Raw genomic sequence first — 11,353 nt, 5'->3', positions numbered from 1 at the left:
CCATTTTGGATTGTGTGGGATTTTATTGTTTGGTTCGGGCTGTTACGAAGACACTGTGTTGGACTTTGAAATCGGCTCAAAACTACATCAGTCGGGTTCTAATGTGTGTGTGATTGGGTCCATGGTACAGAAGAAGGGTCAGACCACTACCAGGGTCATAAAACTACCCCTGAAGATGCCCCAAAACTCCTTCTAAAGCCTTTCAAATATGTGAGATTGGACGCGGAAAAAGTTAAAAATATTCTCATACACTTTGAGGTTCACACACACACACACACACACACATTTCATCAGACTTCCGTAGAGGTTGTGTTAGTATTCCCATGAACAGTTTTACGAGCCCCAAACTCCTTCTAAAGCCTTTCTAAATATGTGAGATTGGACGCGGAAAAGTTTTTAAATATTCTCATACAGTTCTTGGCTCACACACACACACACACACACACACACACACACATTTCATCAGACTCACGTAGAGGTTGTGTTAGTATTCCCATGAACAGTTTTACGAGCCCCAAACTCCTTCTAAAACCTTTCTAAATATGTGAGATTGGACGCGGTAAAGTTTAAAAATATTCTCATACAGTTCTTGGCTCACACACACACACACATTTCATCAGACTTCCGTAGAGGTTGTGTAAGTATTTCCATGAACAGTTTTACGAGCCCCAAACTCCTTCTAAAACCTTTCTAAATATGTGAGATTGGACGCGGTAAAGTTTAAAAATACTCTCATACAGTTCTTGGCTCACACACACACACACATTTCATCAGACTCACGTAGAGGTTGTGTTAGTATTTCCATGAACAGTTTTACGAGCCCCAAACTCCTTCTAAAGCCTTTCTAAATATGTGAGATTGGACGCGGTAAAGTTTAAAAATACTCTCATACAGTTCTTGGCTCACACACACACACACATTTCATCAGACTCACGTAGAGGTTGTGTTAGTATTTCCATGAACAGTTTTACGAGCCCAGTGGGAGTTTGACAAGTCTTCTGTTTACCATATGTGAGAAAACGCTAATGGAAACCCAATTCATCTCCTTTGTGGATTTTGAAATAGTTGTGGGAGCTAAGAGCCTCTGAGAATAGGCTACTAACTTAACATTTAGCTTCCTCATAAAGGCGTCTGTTGTATTAACACTCGCCACATGACTGCTAAGCTTCTTTCACTGACGTTGTTGTTAATGAAGTGAGGATTGACCTAACGTTTTATTGCTATCAGGTCCCACGTTGTCATTTTATTGTTAGAATGTTTAAAATCATCTTTGTTTAGAGTATGTTTGATTTAAGTGTATATTTTGATCTTAGTGTATGCAACCATTTCCTTAGTTTGTTTTTATTTATCTTATTATTTTCCTTATATTTTTTTTCTTTATACTTTCTCATTGTGGTTTGTTTTAATTTCTCTTCTTCTTCCTTTCTTGTTCAGATTTCTTTTTTTTTCTTCCTCATTTTCTTTATTTTTTCTCATGATCATTGTCATCATCATCTTCTTCTTCTTCTTTTTCTTTTCTTTTCTTCTTCTTTTTCTTCTTCCTCTTCTTCTTCTTCTTCTTCTGCATTGTGGCATACTCTTTTTTTCCTTTTGTTATTGTTAATCTCGTTCTTGTTTTTCATCATCTCCTCCTCCTCCTCCTCCTCCTCCTCCTCCTCCTCCTCTTACGGGCTTGATCACACCACCTCCACCTGATGAATCCCTTCCTGCCTAATATGAGGATGTGTCTATGACGTGGGTGGGTGACGCGGGCAGGTGTTTTTGAGTTCCTGTGTCTGTTTGTGTGACGTCATCAAACCGCGGTCAACATTACTACTTTCGATGTTGTCCGAGATCGGGGAATCCTGTAGGAAATACCCGCAACTCAACCCGCAACTCATAGAGGAAGAGGAGGAGGAGGAGGAGGAGTACAAAGGAAAAGCAAACAGCAACAAACCTCTTGGTCCTAGTTAGGCTGTTTGTTGTTGCTACCATCTACAAATTCTATTCTAATCTACGAGTCAGAGAAACAGGACAGCAAAGGCAAAGGAGGAGGAGGAGGAAGAAAAACAACAACAACAACAACAACAAGAGAAGGAGGAGGAGGAGAAATATGAAAAAAACGAAGAAAAAGAAGAAAAAAAAAGAAGAAAGAAGGAAAAGGAGAAGAAGAGCAGAAGGAGAGGAGATTGAAGAGGAGGAGGAGGAGGAGTAGCAGAAGGAGAAGGAAGAGAAAAAGAAGAAAGAAAGAAAGAGAGAAACAAGAAAAAATAGAAGAAAAGAAGAATGATAATAATGATGATGATTATGATGATGATGATGATGATGATGATGATGAGGAGGAGGAGGAGGAGGAGGAGGCTGCAGAAATATAAGCAACAGTAAAGGCGAAGGAACAGGTGTTAATACGAGTTGATGTAAATACCTTTTATCTCAGGTGTAAACATATGGCTATTTTTTTTCACCCCCTTCCCTCCTTGCAGCCTCCACCCCTGTCTCCCCTCTCACCCCTTCACCCCGTCACCCCTGCGCTTTCCTACCCATATATACTTGCCTTTTTCTCTCTCTCTCTCTCTCTCTCTCTCTCTCTCTCTCTCTCTCTCTCTCTCTCACCTGTCCTTCCTCCTTACCTTCCCTTAATGAGTTTGTTGTACGTTGCGTCTTGTCCGTGGCCTAAATACTGTGTTGGTTTTATTGTCTCTCTCTCTCTCTCTCTCTCTCTCTCTCTCTCTCATCTTCTTATCTCCTTAACTTCTCTTATCTCCACTTTCATTAACTCCTTTATCGTGTGTGTGTGTGTGTGTGTGTGTGAGAGAGAGAGAGAGAGAGAGAGAGAGAGAGAGAGAGAGAGAGAGAGAGGAAACGGGATGAAAAAAACAAAACAAAAAAAACAAAGAAAAAGATAATGACGTGAGGAGTAGCATTAATTATCTTTCAAGGAGCACCGAAGGGCAACCAAAGAAAAAATAGGAGGAAAAATATAAAAGAAAAAGATTAAAGAAAAAAAGGAACACCATATTACCACCACCACCACCACCACCCAAAGGCGTAGCCAGAGGAGGGGCAGGGGGGGCAGAGTGTGACCCCCCTGGGAAATTTTGGGGGAAATTTTCAAGTGTTTGCCCCCTCTGGATACGCCACTGCCACCCCCCCCCCTCCCCCCCTCCCACTAAAATAGTAACCCACATCACCTTAATCGAATCCCCACAAAAGGCATAGACTGTCATAGGTATACAAAACAACAACAACAACAACACACACAAAGATAAGTAAACAAAAACAAAAAATAGAATTACGTACCGAAGATCACAAAGGAAGAGCAAGAAGAAACGGAAGGAGTAGGGAGGAAAAAGAAGAGGAAGAACAAGGAATACGAAGAAAAAAAAACCAAGGAAAAACAAAGAGAGAGAGAGAGAGAGAGAGAGAGAGAGAGAGAGAGAGAGAGAGAGAGAGAGAGAGAGAGAGAGAGAGAGAGAGAGAGAGAGAGAGAAAACACTAAAAAAAGTATCTACCAGTATCAAAAGAGGAAAGGCCGGGTATCTTCATCTCATTTTTTATTATTTACATTTTACAGCAAAGGAGGATGCAACTCAATGGCAAAAAGTAAACAAAAACAACAAAAAACAACAAGAAATCCCACCAGGTACTTCCCCACTAAAACAAAACAAGGAATGAGCGACCAGAAGAGAGGTCAATTTCGGATCATCATAAGGTGTATAATCCTGTATAAGAAAGGAATCGAAAGGTATATACCCCTATGAGAACGTAGGCTATATAAGAAAGGATTCGATTGGTATATACCCCTATGAGAACGTATATACCCCTTAAAAGAAAGAAATCAGAAAGGAGAGACAGGGTACCATATTTCGTATTAAGTTCTTCCCCTAGAAAAGAAAGCAATTGGAACCTGTATACCCCCAGTCAAAGAGGAAGAAAGAAAAGAAAGAAGGAAATGATGAAAAAAGAAGAATGACAAGGAGGTGACCAGGAAGAAAAAGAGGAAGAAAGAAAGAAAGGAAAAGATGAAAAAGTAGAATGACAAGAAAGAGGTGACCAGGAAGAAAAAGAGGAAAAAGGGAAGAAGGAAAGGAAAATAAGAAAAATAGAATGACAAGAAAGAGGTGACCAGGAAGAAAAAGAGGAAAAAGGGAAGAAGGAAAGGAAAAAAAAATAGAATGACAAGGATAAGGTGACCAGGAAGAAAAAGAGGAAAAGAAAAAAAAAGGAAAATATGAAAGAGTAGACTGACAAGAAAGAGGTGACCAGGAAGAAAAAGAGAAAAAAAGGAAGAAAGAAAGAAAGGAGATGAAAAAGTAGAATGACAAGGAGAAGGTGACCAGGAAGAAAAAGAGGAAAAGAAGAAAAAAAAAGGAAAATATGAAAGAGTAGACTGACAAGAAAGAGGTGACCAGGAAGAAAAAGAGAAAAAAAGGAAGAAAGAAAGAAAGGAGATGAAAAAGTAGAATGACAAGGAGGTGACCAGGAAGAAAAAGAGGAAAAGAAAAAAAAAGGAAAATATGAAAGAGTAGACTGACAAGAAAGAGGTGACCATGAAGAAAAAGAGATAAAAAGGAAGAAAGAAAGAAAGGAGATGAAAAAGTAGAATGACAAGGATAAGGTGACCAGGCAGAAAAAGAGGAAAAGAAGAAAAAAAAAGGAAAATATGAAAGAGTAGACTGACAAGAAAGAGGTGACCAGGCAGAAAAAGAGAAAAAAAGTAAGAAAGTAAGAAAGGAAAAGATTGAAGAGAGCAGCCAAAAAATTTTCATCCCTATAGAGAAAAAGAAGAAGGGAGTGCCATTTTTCGCAAACAGACGCACACCCTTACCAGAAAGCAAGCAAAGGGAAAGGAGCAAGCAACCACGTAAGGGAAGGATGATGAAACAGGAAAGGAAAAGAAACGTTAACACACACACAAAAAAAAAAATTGTTGACGAAAGTTGATAAAAGAAGAAGGAAGGAAGGAAAGTCAAGAAACGTACCAAAGATGATAAATGAAGTGAACGAAAAGAGACATTGATATACAGGAAAAGGGAAGGTAGGAAGGAAGGACACACGAAAATAAGAGAAAGAAAAAAAAAGTAAAAAAAGTGATAGTCGGCCAAGGTTAACAGAAAAGAAGGAAAGAAAGTCAAGATAAGTGAAGTGAAGAAAAAGACATACAGGAAAAAGGGAAGGAAGGAAGGACACACGAAAATAAGATATAGAAAAAAAAGGTAAAAAAAAACATTGATAGTTGGCCAAGGTTAACAGAAAAGAAGGAAAGAAAGTGGAGATATTTACTAGAGATAACAAGTGAAGTGAACTAAAAGACATGCAGGAAAAAGGGAAGGAAGGAAGGACACACGAAAACAAGAGAAAGAAGAAGAAGAGGAGAGATAAATCAAAAGGCATACACCCCAATCAGAAGAGAAAAGGGGGTGGCATCTTACGCAATCAGAAGAGAGAAGAAAGGAGTTAGAACACAATTAGAAGCTGTATTCCCCTATCAAAAAGTATGTACCCTTAACAGATAGCAATTAAAAGGCATATACCCCTATCATAGGAGAGGAGGGGGTGGCATCTTACGCAATCAGAAAAGAGAAAAGAGGGGAATTATAACACGATTAGAAGCTGTATTCCCCTTTCAAAATGTGTATACCCCTTAAAATATAGCAGTCAAAAGGTGTATACCCCAATCATAGGAGAGAAGGGGGTGACATCTTACGCAATCAGAAAAAGAGAAGAGAGAGGAATTATAACACAATTAAAAGCTGTATATCCCTATCAAAATGTAAATCTCCTTAAATGATAGCATTCAAAAGGTGTATACCCCCAGTCATATGAGAGAAGAGAGTGACATATTTCTTAATCCCAAGGTGTACAGAACAATGGGAAAAACAATGAAAAAGTGTATTCCCCTATCAAAAGCTATGTACCCTTAAAAGATAGCAATCAAAAGATATATACCCCAATCAGAGGAGAGGAGGGGGTGGCATCTTTCGCAATCAGGGAGGGGGGAAGGGGTAAGGGAGGGAGCAAGGGAGGGAGGGAAAGAGCGAGCGAGTAGAAGAGTCGGTCATGCAGGGAAGGGAGTTCAGTGTTGTGTCAGAGTGCCGAGGGAGAGGACGCCAGGCCAGACCGCTCAAGAGAGTCTCACCTTGCTGGGATTGCTTGACGGGACTTAACCTTTCCGAGTACCTGCCTTCGCACCTGAGTTAAAGCTCCTCACCTGCCCACACCTGTTGTTTGTGAGTTTGTCTCACCTGTGGAGGCTAACCTACCTACCTGGGCTACTACTACTACTACTACTACTACTACTTCTGCTGTCACTGAAGACTACTACTTCTGCTGTCACTGAAGATTTGGCATGTGAAGGAAGATAAAGAAGAGGAATACGGAAGAAAGGAAATTGAGTTCATCTTCGACTCTCGTTTTCTTTAAGATGATCGAAAAGACAAACAGACTATACGAGAGGCGAGCCAGCAGGGTGTCGGTACGTTAGTGTGTGTGTGTGTGTGTGTGTGTGTGTGTGTGTGTGTGCAACTGATAGGAAGAGGTATTTGATTTTTTTTTGTGTGTGTTTGGGGGATTTGGTTGATATTGTTATTGCTCTCTCTCTCTCTCTCTCTCTCTCTCTCTCTCTCTCTCACACACACACACACACACACACACACACACACACACACACACACACATATAAACAAACAAACAAACAAACATAAATTAAGTGAAGTTAAGATTAGGTCATTTTTTTTCTTCATCAAAATGTTATATAATTTATGTGTTGCTCTTTCACCACTTTCCTCCTCCTCCTCCTCCTCCTCCTCCTCCTCCTCCTCCTCCCCCTCCCCCTCCCCCTCCTCCTCCTCCTCCTCCTCCCTCCGGTTCAGTGTTGCCGGGGAAGTTTCGAACGTAAGGAGGAAGGAAAGAAAGGAGTGGAAAAAAGGAAGGAAGGAAAGAGGAAAGGAAAGGAAGGAGCGAGTAACCGCGTGAGGAAATGATGAAACAGGAAAAGGAAATAAACGATAACAAAAAAGTTGACCAAGGTAAAAAAAAAAGATAAAGTTAAGAAACGTAAAGATAACAAGTGAAGTGAAGAAGAAAACATTATTATACAGGAAAAGGAAAGAAAAACACTCGAAAATAAGAGAAAAAACGAACAGTGAATTAGAAAGACAAGAGAGAGGTAGAGAAATGAGAACAAAACAGAGGAAGAGGAAATAAACGGTTGAGAAAGGACACGATATAAGAAAGATGGAGAAGAGAAAATGAGAAAAAGACAAGAGAAGGAAAAAAAATAATAGGTGAACAGGAGGAGACAGAGAGAAAGAAAGAAGATGGAAGAAGAGAATGACAAAAAGAAGAGGATAGGAAATGCAGACGATAGGAAGAGAGAGAAAGAAAGAGAATGGCAAAAAGAGGATAGGAAATGGAGACGATAAGAGAAAGATAGGAAGAGAGAGAAAGAAAGAGAATGACAAAAAGAGAAGGACAGGAAATACAGAGGATAGGAAGAGAGAGAAAGAAAAAGAGATAGGAAGAGAGATTGACAAGGAGGATGTAAGAAAGAAAGGAAGGAAGGAAGAGAGAAAGAAGAAGATGGAAAAGGAGAAGTTGACCAGGAAGAGGAAAAAAGGAAGAAGGGAAGAAAGAAATGAAAACAGTAGAAGAATAATGACAGGAAGACGACTAAAGAGGTAAAAAAAAGAAGAAAAAAAAGACGATAGAGGTGACCAGGAAGAAAATGAAGGCAACAGAGGAAGGATTTTGACTCCATTATGAGGTCAGGAAGAAGAAAAAAAAGAAGGCATAAGGAAGAAGGAAGAAAATCAAATGCCAGGTAGGAAGAGAAGGCAAAGAGGAAGAGGATGCAGGAAAACAAAGAAGACAAAGGTTAAAGAGGACGCGGAAACGAGAGGAAGAAAAAAAGAAGACAAAGAAGAAAATAGAGAAGAATGAAGACAAAAATAACGAATGAATGAAAACGATTAAAAAGAAAAAACGAAGAAAAAATAAGACAAAGAAGAAAATAAAAAAACAATTGAGTGAAGAGAGACAACAAAAATAGTGAATAAATGAACAATGATGAAAAAGAAGAAAAAATAGAAGACAAAGAAGAAAATAGAGAAGAATGAAGGAGTGAAGACAGAGGACAAAAATAATGAAGGGAATGAAAACGATGAAAAAAAGAAGGAAGAAAAGAATGGTAGAATGAAGAATGATGACAAAGAAGAAAACAAAGATGAATGAATGAAGAAAGGGAAATAGGAGAAAAGAACACAATTAAAAGAAAGAAAGGAAGACAAATAGAAGGAATAAAGAAGAGAACAGGAGGAGAACAGAACAGATGTAAAAGAAAGTAAGAATAGGGATGAAGGAAGAAAGAAAGATAGATAGCAACAAAATATATAAGAAGAAAATAATGAGTGAATGAAGACAGGAAGGTGGATACTGAAGCACAAACAAACAAACAAACAAATAAAAACAGGAAGGAAGGAAGGAAGGATAAAATGAAGGAAGGAAGGGAGGATAAAATGAAGGAAGGAAGGAAGGATAAAACGAAGGAAGGAAGGGAGGATAAAACGAAGGTGGGAAGGAAGGAAGGGAAGAAAAAAGGAAGGAAGGGAAGAAAAAAGGAAGGAAGGGAAGAAAAAAGGTAGGTGGGAAGAAAGGGAGAGAAGGAAAATAACGAAGAAAATGGGAAGAGGAAATGACGAAAAACACAACAAAAAATATTAGGAAGATGAAAAAGAGGAGAAAGAGAAATTCACGAAAAATACACAAATGAGAAGGAAAAGATTAAGGAAAAGAACGAAGATAGTGGAAAGAGGAAATGACGAAAAACACCCCCCAAAAGTATTAAGAAGATGAAGAAGAGGAGAAAGAGAGAATCGTGAAAAATACACAACTAAGAAGGAACAGATTAGGGAGAGAAAAGAAGAAAAGGAGGAAGGTGAAATGACGAGAAAATAATAAAAGAAGAGGAAGAAAATAAAAAAGGAAGTGGAAATTAAAGAAAACACGAATGAGAAAGAAAAGATTAGAAAGAAGAAAAGGAGGAAGAGGAAATAACGAGAAAACAAACGCAGAAAAGAAGAAACCATTAGGAAGAAAAGAAACAGGAGAAAGAGATAATAAAAAAACACCACAAAAATAAGAAAGAAAAGAATAGGAAAATAAAAGAAAAAGAAAACAAGAAAGAAAACCAGAGCAAGTAAGGAAGAAAGGAGGCCAAACAAACAACAAACAAAAACAAAACAAACAAGCAAACAAAAAAAGCAAACACCACCATAATACTGTAAATAGGAAGAGAGGAGGAGATTGCATATTTATCGAGCAGTGTTACCAATTCCAGGGCCACCACCACCAGCACCACCACGTGTGTATACCTGTGAAACTGGATTGGCAACACTGATTGTTTTCCTATCACCTTACTCAATTCTGGATCACCTGCCTTAGTGACCCTGTGTGTGTGTGTGTGTGTGTGTGTGTGTGTGTGTGTGTGTGTGTGTGTGTGTGTGTGTGTGTGTGTTCTTGTGGTTGTAATTTCTCTTCCTCTCTTCTTTCCCTACCCTCTCATTCCCCTTCTTTCACTCCTCTCCTTTATTCTCTCTCTCTCTCTCTCTCTCATTCTCCTTTTTTTTCATTTTCTTCCTAATATTTTTTTGGGGTGTTTTTTTCGTCATTTCCTCTTTCCATCATCTTCATTCTTTTCCTCTCTTATTCTTCTCTTCCCTCTCCCCTTTTATTCCCCTTTCCTCTTTTCCCCTCGTCCTCTTACTCTTCCCCATTTCCTCTTCCTCATTCCTCTTTTTCCCTTAGTTCTTCCCTTTCCCATATTCCTCTCTTTACCTCATTCTCTCTCTCTCTCTCTCTCTCTCTCTCTCTCTCTCTCTCTCTCTCTCTCTCCTTATTCAATCAGCTGTCCCTATTGTGCTTCCAAGGTTGATGTCATTTCTATCCATCTATCTGTCCATCTTCTTTATCCATCTTTCTCTCATTTTCCATTTATCTTTCGTTTTCTGACCTTTCATCTATATTCTGTTTTCTTCTGTTTCAAATTTCTTCTCACTTCCCCAATATCTTCTCTTTCTTCCTTTTCATTTTCTTTCTTTTTATTTTAATTTCCATCTAATCCTCGTTTTCCTCTCTTTTATTCTTCTCCTTTCCTTCTTTCTTATCCTCTTTCCCTTCCTTTCTTTTTTCTCATTTTTCCTCCTTTTTTCCTTCTTAAGCAATTCGTGTCAGGACAGATAATGGTGGAGAGAGAGAGAGAGAGAGAGAGAGAGAGAGAGAGAGAGAGAGAGAGAGAGAGAGAGAGAGAGAGAGAGAGAGAGAGAAGGGAAAAAGAAGGAAGACGAGGAAGTGCTTGAAGACTCATCCCATAAAGAAGAAAAAAAACAACCTCGAATCTAAAGGTCTTCTGTCAATATTTTCTTTGGTGTTGTTGACCTACAAGAAATTTATACAAGACTGTTTTTTTGTGTCTGTTTGTACTTCCTCTTTCATACAGACAGACAGACAGATAGACATATATATTTCTCTTTTACAGTAAGTCAACACGGTAACACTCACTAAGGCTATATACTAACCTACTTACCTTCCTACCTACCTACCTGCTTACATTCACACATACATATATATACACACACACACACATACACACACTAACTCACGTGGTATAAGATAATGGGTACTTTTTTTTCCTTCCCTCACTCTCCCTCTCGCCCTCTCGCCCTCTTTTTTTCCCCTGATGTACTGTTTCTTAATTTGTTGTTGTTTACCGGTAGGCGATTAACATCTATTTTTTTCCCCACCGTAGCCAACTGTTTCTGCCTCTTTTACGGGTGGACAAATAGCATCATTATTATTACTGTTATTTTCACACTGTCCCTTTTTCTGCGTCCATTATGGGTGGACAGATTAACTCCCTTGTTTCTATTTTCTTTCTTACTGTTTCTGCCTTTTTTACGGGTGGACAAATAGCTTCCTTATCGTTGTTATTATCGCACCATTCTTTTTTTCTGCGTCCGTTACGAGTGGGCAGATTAGCTCTACTGTCTTTCTTTTTTTCCTCACTGTTTCTGCCTTTTTTACGGGTGGACAAATAGCTTCCTTATCGTTGTTATTATCGCACCATTCTTTTTTTCTGCGTCCGTTACGAGTGGACAGATTAGCTCTACTGTCTGTCTTTTTTTCCTCACTGTTTCTGCCTTTTTTACGGGGGGACAAATAGCAGCCATATCGTTGTTACTATCGCACTGTTCATTTAATTTCTACGTCCTTTATGGGTGAACAAATTAACTCCATTCTCAATTTTCTTAGTTACTGTTTCTGCCTTTTTTACGGTGGCACAAATAACAGCCATATCGTTGTTACTATCGCACCGTTC

General features: G+C 38.9%; 1 protein-coding gene and 1 long non-coding RNA gene across 25 annotated transcripts in view; both read left to right on the top strand.

Annotated features, from left to right (window-relative positions):
* Window positions 1-11,353, top strand: part of LOC127003399 (inositol hexakisphosphate and diphosphoinositol-pentakisphosphate kinase 2-like) — an 85,108-nt gene that overhangs the window by 15,880 nt on the left and 57,875 nt on the right. Inside the window, exon 1 of one of the 24 annotated variants that reach the window (XM_050869991.1) lies at window positions 6,031-6,454. The exons of the other annotated variants lie outside the window; for them this stretch is intronic. Within the exon in view, the coding sequence (XP_050725948.1) occupies window positions 6,404-6,454 (51 nt within the window). The 5' untranslated portion in view covers window positions 6,031-6,403. Of the gene's footprint in view, window positions 1-6,030; window positions 6,455-11,353 lie in introns of those variants that run through there. 24 annotated transcript variants of the gene reach the window in all.
* Window positions 4,133-4,392, top strand: LOC127003403 (uncharacterized). The gene is made up of 2 exons (XR_007757064.1): window positions 4,133-4,168; window positions 4,238-4,392. It is a non-coding gene; the product is annotated as an uncharacterized LOC127003403 (long non-coding RNA).

Source organism: Eriocheir sinensis, chromosome 25 (assembly GCF_024679095.1).
Source record: "Eriocheir sinensis breed Jianghai 21 chromosome 25, ASM2467909v1, whole genome shotgun sequence".
NCBI lineage: Eukaryota > Metazoa > Arthropoda > Malacostraca > Decapoda > Varunidae > Eriocheir > Eriocheir sinensis.
Note: the sequence above shows the minus strand (reverse complement) of the source record. Positions and strands in the feature narration are given on the sequence as shown.